The following is a 17,232-nucleotide window of genomic DNA, read 5'->3' as shown; positions in this document are numbered from 1 at the left end:
TCCCTCAAGCTATCCATATTCCCTTCCCATCCATCCATATTCCCTTCTCAATTAACCTTTCTTTATTCTTCTCACCTCCTAACCACCAGGATACCAGCTACTATCTTCCCAAATGATGACCACAAGTCTTACTTTTCCCCCCTCGTTTTACATCTCAATTTCATCATATACTCTGCTTCTTTAGGTTTAGTATATTTTCCCTTTTTTCCTGCTGACCTAACTCCTTTCCCTTTTTCTTTTTCCTATTCCTAAAACAGGTATAAATATGATGTATCACAATTTCAATCTTGTCTTGTACCTCAAGATAGTTTGATGAAATGAAATGCATTGGAATAGAAATAATTTTGAAAGTACAATTTGGAAGTTTTTTTATTTCTGTTAGCAAGAGTATCCATAAAGCAGGTTTTTGTGGAAAAGAGTACAATTAATCATGTAATTGTTCATCTCCCATCTTCAATAACCCTGGAATTTAACTTATCATAAATTTTTAACACTTAAGATTATATTTAGTTATTTGCCCTCATATATTCCAAAGATGGCATGAATAATGTTGGCATGTAATTAATTGCTATTTATAACCTAGTGCTGTTTTTCTTATTGCTCAGGTTCTACCTACTAATCTATTATAAACCTTTTAGTTTCTACATAGATTTTCCTATGAAAAAAGAATACTACAAAGCAGTTAACCTCCTGGCTGACAATAGAATATAAGGCAATAAAATTTGTTCCTTAAAATGTTTTTATAATTTAACCTTCTTAAATAACTTTTCTGATAATTACAATAGTCATAATTAGGCTTCTCATATAACTTTTATTGATTAAATATCATCTACATTCCTTAAAGTAAGACATTTTCTCTCACTATACCGCAAATCTAATCAAATTCTTTTACTTTCTTGCACATTAACCCTCTTAGTGTGGTGGGGATTCCAGGGGTACTTAGTGAGAAGTGCGAGGTGTAATTTAAGAAAATGTATCACCTTAGGAAAAAAAACATTATGAAGTTATTTGTTTGGATATCCATATGCAGTTTTTTTATTTTAAAATATAATATTGTAGTTAATAATGATGTAATACATTTACATCATCTGAATAATAAATGTAATTATTAAAGTATAATAAATTTGAAGAATATTTTTTTAGCAATAATATTTCGATTTTTAGACACAAAACTAATATTTTTTTAAACATTTTTCAATTAAACTATGATATTTAAATATAATTAAGAATCAAAAAGACATGTAGAAAATATTATAAATAAATAAAGAATAACCAGTGAGTTACAATTTTTTGTCAGCCTCTTCGATAGTTTGATTTTGTTGAAAAGGCTGATCACACTGAGTCAAACTGGGACTCTTCCCCTTTCCTTGAGACTGCGGCAATGTGCTTACAATCTAAAGGCAGAAAAAAAATAAAGTTCTAACTCACAGAGAACTGCTGACAATGTAATACATTACACAGGGTGCAATTGATTAGATACGACAGACGGCAAGAGAAACCAAAATGATTACAAAGCAGTGCTCTCATTTCCATCGTCTCAAAAAGTCTGAATAAGCAGGTATATATCAACACCACAACACATTCAAGAGATTACAGATGAAAACAGATTAGTAGCCTTTCAGTGGCTTTTCATAGTGGAAAGACTACTCAGAAAAAAAAATGAGCAAACAATTAGGCAGAGCTTCCCGACATGTACAAAACTGAATGAAAAATTATGATAAGAATTATACTTTTTTAAAAGCATTTAAAATTGCTAATAAAAATTTTATAAAATAGTAACGTAACTCTATGGAATTCAACCTATTGATAGCACAAAACCATAAATTATTAAAGAAAAAACCATAAGTTACAACGATTTAAACAAAAGCCTACACAAGAGCCGATATATTGGCCCGCCGCACTTTTTGCCTGGGATACGAAAGCCGATATATCGGCCTGCCGCACTAAGAGGGTTAACAAGGAAAAATCTTTGGAAGATTTAAATACTGCCAATAAAAATGTTACATTCATTTTGCTTAATTTTTTGTGATGTTATACATTAAAATTTGTGGCATCTCCTGCAGTTTCTCAGGAATTAAAATTTGAGGTCAATGTTTTTTAATATACAATTTTTTAACAATTATTCTCTTATATGGCAAACTTCCATGTGTCGACATGTGGTTATGAAGGTGTTGCTTCAGACGGAAACCTTTTGAACACACTTCACATTTATGAGGTTTTTCATCAGTGTGGGTCAATAAGTGATCTTTAAGGTTGAAGGTTGTACGGAAACATTTTGAACAAATCTCACATTTGAATGGCCTCTCGTCTGTATGTGTCAACATATGTCCTTTAAGAGAAACCTTTTGAGAAAAACTTTTCAAACAAATCTCACACTTGTAAGGCCTTTCACCAGTATGTACCAAATGGTGCTTCTTCAGATTACCACTGACCTTGAAACCTTTCAAACAAATCTCACACTTGTACGGCTTCTCATCACTGTGTATCACCATGTGCTTATTGAGATGACCATTTTTAGCAAAGCCTTTTGAACAAATCTTACATTTGATGGGCTTCTCTCCAGTATGTCTCATCATATGAGTTCTGAGTTCACTCTGATTTTTGAAGTATTTTGAGCATTCTTGGCATTGGTGCTTCTTTTTCATAGTATGCACTGATTTCACATGCTTATTGAGTTCGTTTTGGTATCCAAATGTCATGGAACAAACATCACAATTCACTTGCTTCCCCTCCTTAAGGTGCTCACACATCCTGTGGGCTTCGAGAAGTTCTAATTGCTTAAAAACTTGGTTGCAAATTTGACACGTGTGCAAAAGATTTCCTACAACATCCTTATCTTCACCAACTTGTCCTTGGGCACCATCTGAAAGAGTTGGATCACACAGTGCTGTAGTCCTGCAATGTAAATCTGTATGCTCATCTAAATATCACTAACATTAATTTATATATTAATATTGAGTTCATCTGCATGTCTATCTATTAATTTCATCATTTTATTTTCACCTCTAATGGTATAACTTTTCTTCATATATGTTATCCAAACAATTAAGACAATCAATGCAACGTAGATTTACAGGCAAACCTTATCAAATATCATAGTGATATTTGAAGGGTTGAAATTGATAATATATAATGATAATAGAGATTAAATATTGATTAATGGAATATTAATCTTCTTCCTGTTAAGCCAGTCAGCTCTGGCTTGACAGCAGGTAACATGTAAACAAAAATGATAGCTTAAAGAGTTATAATTATAAGCTATATTTGTATAATTTATTGTGTTTTATACTATGCCTTAATTCACTTCTCAAAATAGCCACTCTTTTGATCTTTCTTGCACAGCATTTACTGACTGTGATATCTTATATCTCTAGGTATTCCATGAAAAGTTAGAGGAACACTAACCTTAATTTTTTCCCGCCTAGATTTTTATGATTTTTTGTTATATACTTGATTAAATCCATCATTGATAATTCTTTTTAATCAAATCAGGTATTTATTTTATGTATAATTAAGTAATATCCTGATTAAGGTTGTTTTAGATGGAAACAACTACCATATTAATAATATATTTATCTTATTAAAATATAACTTAACATTCTCTTTTCAAACAGGCCCCTCTACTTCTTTATGCTTCTCTCTTCTCTTCATTCCAACCAAAGTCTCAATCTATCCTATTCCTGTGCCTACTTATTCATTCAACCTACATTCTCCTTTTTCTTGCAGTCTTTAAATTTTCCCAATATGCTTTCATTCCTATTTTCATGCATCTTAATATTTTTTCAAACAATATTTACCTTTCCTCACCATACACAGATTTTTATTTTCACTTTGGTCCATTTGCCATTTTGCATCCTTCTTGCAAAAATAAATGGTCCAAAACACTACCTAGATTCAGAAACAGTTTCCCCTTGCTTTAGGTTTTGCACTTTTATTATAATGTTAACCTCAGACTCAACCATTATATTTTTTGCTAATATTGATTCTCATCCCATATCTATGACACTGATTTTCTGACTCACCCAGTACTGATAAGAAACTCTTGCCAAACCAACAAATTAAAGCTTGGCCATCAGCAAACCTTACTGATTGTATGGATTCCTAACCAACTGACATTTCTGTCATCAGTTCATCAAATCCCTCTCTAATCATTTCCCTAAAATTATATTACATAGCACCAGTTATAATAGACAAACCATGTCCTACACCTCTTCTTAACACTGCTAATCTAGACTTTATATCTCTCACTGATAAGACTCAAAAAAATGAACAGGTTTAATCTCTTATCCCTCAAATCTATTCCATTTTTCTGCAGTATATTGATCAATTTCTTCCATTTCACTTCATGCAAAGCCTTTGTAGATCATTGCTCATTTGTGAACCTTTTCCTGGTCTTACTTTAAGGCCTTTAACTACATCAAAACTTATGAGTAGGTCAGAGTAGACTCCCTGTAAGCCTCAGGAATCAGTTTTGCTGATCTCCTGAAGACATAGTAATTGAAGAGCATTGCTTGATGATTAATTCCATTTTTTTCCTGATATAGTAGGCATGCAGAGGTTGACAATAACTCTACTAACTAATGTCCTGCTGCTTTTGAAGTATGGAGAGCACTGGGACTGGTTTTACAGCAATACTAAGCATCTCTAACCCCTATTTTAAGTGGTTTGTCTCACTCTGATCAATAGCATCCGCTTAAGAAATTCAATACTTCTGGAAAGAATCCTTTAATATAAACAATAGAGGCAATTACATAATGATTGCATTTATCAAGACAATGCATGGCAAAATGACCTATTCCTCTGAATTTAATGACTTTTTCACATAATTACAGGTAATTCCTTATGATTAAATAGATAAGTCATTTGTGTTCTTTTCTGCCCATTACCTATTCTTCACACCTATATTCCTCAGCCTGAAATCCATACCTCTTTAGCTCTCACTTCAAAAATCACATTTTCAAAGTGCATATAATTATTCAACAATTTCAGAGTCTAAAAATTAGTTTCCTTGACCCAGGGTCTAACTCAGATCCCTTAAATGCCCAACTCAAATACCTCATCTCAGCTAAGGATGCATTCCTTTAAACTCTGAATTTTTAAGGGCTTTTAAGGAACAAGATTTTGTGGCTAAATGCCATATATACAATGTCACGGGCACTCGTAGTCATGTGTGATGTATCACCCACCACGAGGGTTATATTTCAGAGTTGAAGAGGATACCTCAATAGCTTACCCAGCAAAAGCACTTGGCTGCAGATTGAGAGTTCCAGGTTTGAACCCTGCTCAAGGTGAATGATATTCATACTCTAAAAATGTTGCAATGAAATGAATATTAAGGGATTAATCCAATTAAAGCTATAGTTACAGCAATTCCTAGTTTTTTCATACATAATCATACTCAATGACCAGTTTTAAGACCAATCAATAAAACTCTCTACACTTATTTGTGACCATAGGTGAAACTTGGATAGAATACTATATCTCAGAGATTAAACAGCAGGTAGGGCAGTGAAACAATGTTGATTCACCATAACCAAATGAAGCAAAAGCTGAGCAGTTGGCTGGAAACTCAAAGTTTTAGTTTTATGGGATGCAGAAGGGATTCTGTAGAATGATTATCTTCTTAATGCTAAACCAACCAATTGGCAATATTACACTTACATTCTGGACCAACTATATGCAGTCTGTGCAAAAAATCTTCCAACTGATGTAACCTGGTGGCCATGACATAGACTTTATCCCCTCTTACTGGCAAAACCAGTTCTCTGAGATCCAATAAGCCATTGACTACTTGATAATAATAATAATAATACTTTATTCATTTTAAAAATGGTACAACCATATTAAATGTCGTCAATCATAATATTACTTAATATATAAACATAAGTTCTTAAATGTGAAGAAGATTGTCACAAAAGAATTCATCCAATGAGTAAAGTGGGTGAGCAAGTAACCAGGTATATACCCTTTTCTTGAAACTCTGGATACCATCTGATTTCAACTGAGTAGGCAGATAGTTGTCATGCAGTCGTATGTTCATATTGTGAAATGTGTTGTAAGTTGATGACAATCTACAATAAGTAGTATTTAGATTCGATTTACCTCTTGTGGAATAGTTATGGGTCATTAGATAGATCATTGAGCTGTGCTTATGGTGCTTGTTCTATTAGTTACTGTTATTTTTACCCCTTGTTGTTAATGGAAATTGATTGAAAAGCAACAAATCAACATCAAGTTTTTGTTAAAGTGCCATAAAAATAACCAAGAAATTACTTAATTTTTGACAGCTATTTACGGTAATGATGCTCTGAAGAAAAAAACCATTTTCAAGTTAATCAAGCATCTTGAAGATGACTGGCAAGATGCCACGGATGATGCAAGGCCAGGAAGACTTTCAGTTTCCAGTCTTGATCACAACATTGACCATGTATTTTACTGTAAATTACTTTGTCCCTATCAATCATTGATATATTGTCCAAATAATGGCTGATGACCTGAATTTAAGAAAATCTATCATGATCACTAGTATTTTAACCAAACATGATGGATGCGTACTTTCTCATGACAATGTACCTGCAAGGTCAGTGTTGACTTTTCACCTATTCCTGGCAAAATATTTCATCAACATCCTTGATCATCCTTTTTGTTTGCCAGATCTTGACATTCTGTGACTTATTCGTATCCTCAAAATGCAAAAAATTCATGAAAGGGCATCACTGGGAAGATGACTGAGGATTTCCCAGGATACTTTAAATAAATTCAGAGTACTTTGAAATGGGGCAAACTTGATGTAGACTAAATTTTCCACAATAATGTTTTTATGGCCTCATTTTGATTATTTATTGTATAAAGTAGCACAACCAAAGAAGCAAGAACAAATGCCTCATTTGCATTAAAAAATTGCATCTTTTATCAAGAGAATAGAGATTATCTTACTTGTATTGCTGCCATAGCAATAATACATAAACAAAGTAAAATACAACTAATTGGTACATTATCATATCATCTGATTTGGTAAAATCAGATTTCTATTTCTTTCCCAGCTTTAAAAATTCCCTAGATTGATAGAGATACTCTTTGAACAAATAACTAAGATTTGTAGTGGTAAAATATTGTTATGGCCCACTGAACACTTATTCATTCTATCTAATAATAAGGTTACTTCTTATCCCCACAAAGATATCTGGTAGTGATGATTACGGACTGAGCATGCAACCTCAAAAAATTAGGATTCTTTTTGATTTGCAGTTCAAATAAAGTCAGCGATAACATAGGTTTCATTTTACAGTGGGAACACAGTCATTGAAGCAAGATGAATTGGAGGGTGAAGGGTGAATTGAAGGCTTTTGAAAGTTTAGCTTGGATAATATGAATTTAAGAGAGGAAAACAAGAAAGTTTTATTGGAATGGTCAGAAAGAAGAGGAGAATTCTAAGAATATCGCAAAGAAGGCAGGAAGAACAGACTCAGAGTGCTCCCCAATCAAACACAAATAAAATCAAAAACTAACCAACTGCCCTTGCAGGAGGCATTTTGAAAGTATTTTTATTTTCAAAATGCCCCCTGTAAGGACAGGTTTTTAAATAAAAATAATTTTTAAAGTAATTTTTGACAAATTTGCAAAAATACTTAAAATGCTTTAAAGTACTGTCCTTGCGACCCCACATATTTTTCCCTGTGAATATGCCGTGAATGGAATATACCCTGGAAGATATCTTTGGGGACCTCTCACAAGGTTTTTATCATGGCTAATATGATCTCTTCCATGGATGAAAACTGGGATCCTTTCAGCTGAACCTTTACTGTAAGGTACTAAAAGAAGTCTGCTGGGGTGATATCAGGATTATAAGAAGGCTGCGGCAGGATTGGCACATGGTACTTGTTGAGGAACTTAAATACCTCGGGTAAGAGCTGGGTATACACTTTCCTTATAACTTGACCATTAGTAACAATGCAAAACGCAACAGTCGATGTAAATATCAGTTTGCCAACAATGATTTGGGTACTTAATTCATGGTCAGAGGGCTACAGTTGTCAAACATGAGCCAAATTGTGGTTGGTTTTGCTGGTAAATGGACACCTAGAGCATTCTTTGCTGTGAACCTATTTCTGGCCCTACTTAAAGGCCTTTAAACACCTGAAAACGTTTGAGTAAGACACAGTGATGTTCACATATGCTTCATGAATTATTACTTAACTTTCCTTGCTTCTGTTTAGAACAAAACATAGTTAAGGGATAGCATCGTTTGATTGTTGATTCTATTTAATTTGGCATAAGTTGGCACTCAAAGGTTTTATATTATATTTACAGTAACTGTCATCCTGCTACTTTTATTCCTTCAAAATTACTGAGACCTGTTTCCTGGCCAAGCTTAATATTTTCTTTACCTACTCCAAGTAATTTCATCCCACTCCAACCAAATAGTGGTGCAGGAAATCTAATTTTTTATTTCTTTCAGATTACTCTTTAAATCACAATTTATGTTTATATAAGTGAATATTAGGTTAATGACAGGCACTCAGATGATAGTTGCAAATTACCAACCATATCAAGGTACTTGCATTTAAGACTTGTGTATATTTTTATGGTTAATTCTACTGCAGATCTATATAACCATAAATTAGCCAAAGTAATAATAGAGTAGATTCCTGAGCAGTCCTTACCTTGCAACTTCAACACATCTCCTACCATGCATCCTTCTTTCTGAGGATCATCAACGTCCCTTTCCACCTTAATTATCACTTCTTCATTAAAGGATAAGTGTGATTCATCAACTTGTGGATTGGCCTAAAAAATCACAGACAAACATTTAACACTTGGAGCATATCCAGGTAAAAAATTTCAGCAAATGCTAATCCAATCATCAAACTTTGAATTAAAAAATGTGCAAAGCTCCATATGAATGCAAATTGGTTGGCAGAAATATTGACATTTTCCTAATAACTAACAAAATCAGAAGAATAGGATTGGCAGGCCTTAAGTGGTCACCAGTGGAAAGGAAAATAGGAAAGGCATGATAAATGAGGAGAAGGGAGGGGATCGTTGGGAGAAATAGAAAGGTATCAGGATAAGATAAATGTAGATAGAAAGAGAATATTGATTGGTAATGAGATGATCAAGTCTGTGAGATATTAAGGAGAGAATTTTATGAAGGTCAAGAAGTATGAGCAGAAATACATAAAAAAGCACAGCTAGAGATGTTGAAAAAGATAAAGGAAAATGAAATGATACACAGATAATGGCAAGCTTGTCCCAGATTCCTAGATTTTAATGTCAGGCTCCATTTTGTAAGGAGAGGAAAGTTACTTTTAATTTCTCAACACAGTTCAAAATACTGTAAAACCTCTAGCAGGAGAAATTGAAAAGAGCTGATACAGATAAAAACTAACTCAAGACTCAATATGTCAGTGACCATATCTCTCTTTAAGAAAGTACAAGGATAGGCTGAAAACTAATGCACAGATGCCTGTAGATCACAGAGAAAATGACCTTCAGAAGCATTCCAGGTCGCATACAGAAGTAGCATTTCCCATTAACATACATAGACAGGTTTGAGGTTTTTACATTAATTCAGTGTATCTTGAGAAGCAGATATATTAAGATGTTATCTTGTGCTATGTCAACACAAGTTAAACACCATGCTACTATTGACTGCTGCATTCACCTTATAGCCTTAGGTGTAATGTTATACCTTGAGGATTGTTGGGCGGAGGAAGAACAAAAAAATTGCAAGGCACAAGATTGCAGGAATAATGAGTTGCTGGCAACATTACAATCCAAGCAAGTAATTGTTGTCTGTGAGATGGCTTGGACTCCATCGTTCACAAATTATATATCATCTTAATTGCTTATTAATGAAGCCAAAAGGTTTCTTGGGTATTTCAATATGGTTTGAGATACCTTTTGAGCTATTTTAAGTCATTTTGAATCAAATCTCTGATGAGTGATATGCATTTTTGATGCTATGTTTATTGTGTGTGACAGTGATCAGATATCTGCTGCATGTTTCATCAATAATTAAGGCTTTTCCAGGCTATTAATCATTGTATTTTATTATCCATTGATTAACAGTTGACATATCAATAGCATTATCATCATCAATAGGATTTAACCGATGATAAATCTCAGTACATGACACTTTTTCAGCAATTAAAAAGTTGAAAACAGCATGCTGTTTCTTTTGCATTGACATGGCAATAGAACATGGCTCAATTCTTCCACTATTCAAAATAATCAGTATGAATATAAAAACCTCCAACCTTAATAAGACTTCCACATGCCACGAAGAGGTCTCCTTAAGGTCATTTAGTTTCTGGTCTACAAGCATGTGTCCATTTGTTTTCAGCCAATCATCATACATGAAGTTATCAACCGTGGCTAGAGATATTTAAAATCTTTGAATTCATTGAAATCTATGAGACTTAAGGGAAAATATTTCTTAACGGGACAACCATTTCCTTATAAATTAGAAATGTTTTGTTGAGAACATGCGGCTGAATATTTCATTTTCTCATTATTTTAAATATACAGTCCATTACATATGTCTGTAAATATTTCTATACTTAAACACACAAGCAATTCACTGCATATTATAGTTTTAAGAAAATGATAGGTTTTGCCATATTACCTTCGAATAGAGCCAAAGAAACAAACCCTTATGCATTAAATTCACAACAATCTACTGTTTACAGACATGAGAATATGGTCTCAATGCTAACATTTTTATTATAAGGTAATCTACTAATTAACGTAGGTTTTTAGATGAAAATAGCTATGAAATAAACATTTTAAACAAAATATAAATATAGTATCCTACTTTACATCAGAACCCTCTTCAACTCTAAGTACTTTTTTCTTCCTTTCATCCCGTCCAACATCCTTATTCTGTTCCTTCCCTTTCCTCATTTGCCAAACATTCTCTCCTCTATTACAGTCTTCAACATCCCACTGTCGGTAAAAACCTCTTTCCTGCCTCTAAAGGATTTCTCCCAACAAACCCTTTTCTTTGCCCAACATACCAAGTACTTCCTTATTTGTTTTCTTCTCTGTCCATTTAACCTTCTTAATTCTTCTTCACATCCATATTTCAAAAGCCTTCAATGTATGTCTATCTTCCTGCTTCAATGGCCACGTTTCCGCACCGTACATAGCTACGCTCCATATCAAAGTTTTTACGAGTCTTTTCTTAATATCCTTACTCAATGTCATCAACTCCTTCCTTGTGAAAGCCTCTTTGCCTAGCGCAATTCTTTTCCATATATCCCTACTACCTTTACCATATTGGTCCAATATACTTCCAAGATACGTACATTGTTTTACCTGCTCAGGTTTTTGCCCTCCTATTTTTATGCTTAGCTTAGCTTTTTCTTTCTAGAAAACTGCATAACCTTTGTTTTATTAATATTGATTCTTATCCCATACCTGTCACACTGAATTTCCAATTTGCTCAGCAATGCCTGCAACCCCTTGGCTGACTGACAAACTAAAGCTAGGTCATCAGAAAACTTAACTGATTTTACAATTTCCCTGCCCAATTTCATTCCTACCTCCAGTTCTTCCCATGCCTCTTTAATCATTTCTTTTGCATGCAGGTTGAACAGCACTGGTGATAATTGGCAATCCTACCTAATATATTTTCCTACCTAATACTGCCCACTTTTGGACCCACTATTGGACTTCTTATTCTTCACTCTCACCTGAGCAGTCTGAGACATGTACAGGTCACGGATTAGCCTCATTTCCTTCCAATCTATTCTTATTTTCTGCAATATACTCATTAGTTTTTCCCAATTCACTCTATCAAATGATTTTTCAAAATCTACAAAACAGGCAAATACCTCCTGGTTGTGTTTTATATTCCTCTTAATTAATACTCTCATTATTGCAATGGCATCACGTGTACCTCTCCCTTCCTAAACCAAAACTGATCATCCCATAAGTAAACAGTTGCCCTATTCTCTATCCTTTTGTTTATGATTCTGAGAACTACTTTTGCTGGGTGAGATATCAAACTTATGGTCCTGTAGTCCTAACAAGATATAACCTTTACCTTTTTTGGAATGGGAAATAAAACAGATCTCACAGTCTTACGGCCAGATTCCTTCCTCATAAATACTGCAAATGAGTGTACCTAGCCTCTTTCTCCCACATTTTTGTAAACATTTCAATAGTTCTATGGGAATTTTATCTACCCTCACGGCCTTATTTAGTTTTCTCTCCCTTAATGCCCTTTCCATCTCTCTGTCTAGTATGCCTGGACCTAAGCTGTCTGCCTTTACGTCATATTCTTTTGCAATGTCTAACTTTGTTGGTCTAAGTTCTTTACTATACTGTTCTTGTATATACTCCTTTCCTGCATCAACTATTACCTTACCCGCCTTATCTGTAACTGCTAGCATAGATCTCCCTTTTTACTTCCCGATAAAGATTTAACTTTGCTGTACAGCACACCAATTTCTCCCTTCCTCTGCAGACTTTCCATATCCTTGCACTGCATCTTCCACCAAGGTTCTTTTGCTTTATTTGTTGCCCACCTCAAATTATTGTTCAACTCTTTGTACTTCATTTTGCCTAATTCTGTATTGACATTCTTCCATTTTCTCCTTTAATCCATCTTTGTAATCATCTCATCTGTGATCTATGGTTACCTTTCCTTTTTGCATTAACGGTTCCAATAATGTCTTTTGCAGCTTTCCATAATTCTTTCTTGATACTTTCTCATTTTTCTTCAATAGTACTTAGCTCTTTACCATCCTCCATGATTTCCTTTATAGCCTGTTAGTATTCCTTCCTTTTCAAACCATTTAATGCATTTATATTTTATTTTCTAACTTGCCACCCTAGCCTTATCTTTTTGAAATGGATGCTACATTTCATAACAACTAAATTGTGGTCGGAGTCTGCATCTGCTATGAGATTGTGGGAATTTATCACACTGTTCCTAAACCTGTGTCTAACCAGAATATAATCTAGCTGATACCTTTCTGAGTCACCTGGTATTTTCCATGTATACCAGCATCTTTTGTCGTGTCTGAACCAAGTATTAGTTTATGAGTTATCCCTGTCTCCTGCAGAACTTGACCGCTTTCTCACCACATTCATACCTCATGCCCCAAGTGTAGTCTCCCACCTCATCACCATCTATTCTTTTTCCTATCATCCCATTCCAATCCCCCATCACTATCAAATGTTTCCCTGCGGGAATACACGTGATTGTCTTCTAACTGATCATCCTATCAACCTTTTTTTCTTTATGGTTGCTCAGTGACATATATACCTGAAGAATAAGCAAGTTTGTCAGTTCTGCTTTTATCTCTACTAGTAATAATCTATACGTTACCTGCTTTATGTTGACTATGCTTCTTTCTACCTCTTTATTTAATACTATGGTAATCCCTTGTTGGTTCTCGTCCCTGCTGCTGTATATTATTCTGCAATTATCACTCTATTAATCCTCTTTATCCTTCCATCTCACCTCGCATAGACCTAGAATATATCTATGTTTTTCCTTTCCATCTCTCGCTTAATATCCTTCAGTTTCTTTGCCCTCATCATTGTCATAACATTCCAAGTTCCTATTCTAACTAATATGGTCTTCTTTTCCTGTGTCTTCTGCCCTATTGCTGCTGGTTTTCTCTGGCAAGGGTTTCATGGGATAAAGACTGTGGAAGCCTGGCTTTCCCTGCTGCCGGGCAGGACACATGGCTGATTGGGCTGAGCCCCGTAGTTGCCAGGACTCAAAATCTCTGTATTGTACATCATATTTATCTTGGGAACAATAATTGAGGTGGTTTCCCATTGCCTTCCTCAATAGTGTTTTTAATGTGACACTATCACTTACTGGCCGCCCCACTGGGGTCAGATGCCATTGAAGCTGCCTTACTGAGGAACAGACGCTGCGTGGACTACCTTTCATCTGTCTCCTAACCTTCGACCTATCTGGCATGGGTGACCCTACCAGGAGCAATATTTGTTACTCCATGCCAGCACAGCTCTAGCAGTCATCGGAATGCACAAGCCCTTTCGCCACATCACGGTTGTAGTCCGGGGAGGGCATTGCTAACATAGCATATCTTAAATAGAGAGTGGCATTGAACAACATTTGACTTAGAATGAGACTGGAATAAAAGTACAGGTGGCAAATTACACTTATGAAGAGAATATGTGCACTTACCAAACTCACTTCTTCTTTATTATCTGAAGAAAGACTACAACCTTCCTGCATTGATGGGACCATTGATGAACCAATATCATTTATGGAAGAAGCAGAAAATCCACTGGAAGCATCAACCTCCATTTTGACAATGATCATGTCATCTCGGACATCCACAGCGCTACTGTCAACAGCATCATTAATGATTGTGTCATCATCAATATCTTTCTTGATCTCACTGGGAAACTAATGCAATGCATAAACATGTTACAATTTAATAATGGCAGAGGGTCTACATTTCAAAATAAGAACATCAGGGCAACAAATCCTTCAGGTTAAGCTGTTTTATATAGTAGCAGTAGTATTAAAGGGAGGCGACCAACTGTTAAGGTCATTTGCACCATAGGGGATGGACAGGAAAGGATAAAAGGTGGAGATAAACCCGGCATCGGCATTAGCCTACTCTCTACGAAAGGCAACAAGGGGTCCGTAGGTTAATGTCCCATCCAACGGACGGCGTACTCACTCAGAGTGCCCTCCTCAAAGCACCTCAAGTAGGGATACCACTGAAAAATGTTCAACAACTCTGTGATTTGAACCCAAGCCCTCTGGGTGAGAAGCCAGTACCATAGCCACTGCATTAATCTCGATTCCCTGTTTTATATAATCCTGGCACCAGAACCATCCTGGAATTACTTATTATGCAAATAAAAATAACACAAAAGACAAATGGCTATTGCTTGAATCAACTATTCATTAAATGGATGACACATTATAATATGTCAACCATTAGGTGTAAGTTTTGGTAGGTACACAAAAAATTAATTATGAATGTTACTTAATCCTGCTTAAAAAGAAATAAAACCTCACACCATCGACACACCTTAAATGGTCAACTTAGGGAAAATTATCGTTAATGACTGCAGTGCAAAATTGCTGAAAAACTACTGAATTCCCTCCCCTGAATCTCTACCTCATTGCTATTATTATCAGACATAAAATTTAGCAGATTGCCAGCTCTATCAGTGTCCTCCCTCTGAAGTGTTCCAGTTGGAACTGAAGGATCAACCGCTTCTGTGACACTACTCAATGACCAAACTTTGATCAATGTTCCTTCAACAAACTTTTCTCCAGGGATCTCTGCACCAAGGTTCTCGTGGCTTAGGACATCATTCTCTTCCTTATAAATCATAAGCACATGGATGAAGCATGGTCAGTTTCATAAATGATAATAGGGTTTAACAAACACAAATCCTAATATGGAATGATATTTACCTCTTAGCAGAGTATTAAAAAGGGGAGAAGGACCTATCTTTAGCAATTGGGGTGGCAATAATATTGCATAAAATTTTAATTCACTGAGACCTTGCAAGGGATATATTATTTATAGATGGATAGTTTGATAGAGGTCTTTATTTGAGCAAATTCAGACCTAATTGTCCCTTCCACCATTTCGTGCATCGTTGCACACGTGCTATAATGGCCATGATATTTTTATTTACATGCGCATATACACAAAAATACTTATTTATATGCTTCATTAAGCACATCAGTATAAGTATACAGACAGCCGATAGACTTGGTCATTGTTCAGGTCTATATGCCATCAAGCAAACATAAGGAGGCATTTAAAAAACTAAAAAAAATCCTCTCGCAATAAATTCCCGGAGAAATTAAATATCAGAATTTCAATAAATCAATCGTTTTCTTTCGGAGGAAATACTCAACTCGCTCACCTTTAATATAATTACCATTGATCACAATGATAGTACTGACACGAAAATAGATTTTCTACACATTAATAAAGGAACATATGACGAAATAGTAGTTTTTGGCCAAATATGCCCTCGCTACTGAAATGGTTCCTTTTAATGTACTAACTGACCTCATGTCGATTGGGTATGACGTCTTTCCTCTCCGGATAGCACTCCTTTTGGATGCGATTATAGAACTCACACAAACACTCGGCACATCGACGCTTAAATAGCCGGAATTCCGTAAGCTTCTCCATGCAGTTAGAACACACCAACCAGGGGTAACTTGCATCCTCCACCACCTAATATATATATAATTTCGTCACAATTATAGCAACATAAGGCACGGAACTTCTTCATCCCAAATAAAAACGTACATTTTGACAAAAGTGAACGGAATATATAAACCATCTACTAAATCTTTAACTAAAGATTTATTACAAACATAATTTTTTAAACCCGTCACACAAACAATTAAACTTACTTTAACATCTATTAAATCCTCTATAGTCTTTTCCAGCTTGAATTGTAATTTACTATTCTCGCCGAAAACATTCATCAACAATCCGCGACTGTTTAAACACAATCTACAGACTTCAAATTCGGCTTCATCGCACATTCTGACCGTTTTGAAGTAATCCGAATGATTTATTGGGCAACCTAGAACTATAAGTATATTGGTATCTTTCTCAATTTACTTGACGGAGTATCTTAAGTTATTAAAACACCAATTCCACACAACATCAACAATTTATCAGCTGGCCACTTGCATTTCGAACTTCATCTGTTCCTTTCTTTTGAGAAGGTCCTTTGAAAGCAATGGATTGATTTGAATAGAAAGGAACTTAATACGCGTCAGAAGTATGATCACATTTCTCGGAATAATTTGACTTATCCGCCAAACTGGATGAACAAAAATTACTTTCATTGCTTTTTGATGTGTAAATGAGCTAATGGCGAGTCACGAAAAACGTTTAATTTTAACTTTACTCAATTTCAACGAGAATAGCAAATCGCTAAATGAATCTTTTCGAAATGCAGTTTTCGAGAGAAGCAAATAGGAGACTTTAGCACTTAGAAGGTATTACCATGGAATAAACTAAATATTATAAATCCACATTATATTCCAGCACATTTCCATATTACCGTAATGCTATTTCAGCGGCTACATGATTAAATCAATACTTATTCTTACATCCTGGCATCGTAAACAATTTGAATCTTTTGACCTGGATCTTCGAACAGAATGAACGGAATATAAACGAATTGATTCATTTAGGTTCGATGCCAATGAAAGTTATTAGGATACCTATGATTCTCAATCAG

General features: G+C 35.0%; 1 protein-coding gene across 1 annotated transcript; it reads right to left on the bottom strand.

The window, feature by feature from the left end:
• Positions 1 to 1,242: 1,242 nt before the first annotated feature.
• LOC139686243 (uncharacterized) lies at positions 1,243 to 16,681 on the bottom strand. The gene is made up of 5 exons (XM_071583404.1): positions 16,391 to 16,681; positions 16,038 to 16,208; positions 14,174 to 14,398; positions 8,664 to 8,787; positions 1,243 to 2,863 (listed from the first exon to the last, which is right to left on the bottom strand). Exons 1-5 carry the CDS (start codon positions 16,523 to 16,525, stop codon positions 2,088 to 2,090), a joined length of 1,431 nt encoding a protein of 476 aa, XP_071439505.1. The 5' UTR covers positions 16,526 to 16,681; the 3' UTR covers positions 1,243 to 2,087.
• Between the last annotated feature and the right edge of the window lie 551 nt (positions 16,682 to 17,232).

This window comes from Hetaerina americana, unplaced genomic scaffold (assembly GCF_022747635.1).
Source record: "Hetaerina americana unplaced genomic scaffold, ioHetAmer1.1.p SCAF_135, whole genome shotgun sequence".
Taxonomy (NCBI): Eukaryota; Metazoa; Arthropoda; class Insecta; order Odonata; family Calopterygidae; genus Hetaerina; species Hetaerina americana.
Note: the sequence above shows the minus strand (reverse complement) of the source record. Positions and strands in the feature narration are given on the sequence as shown.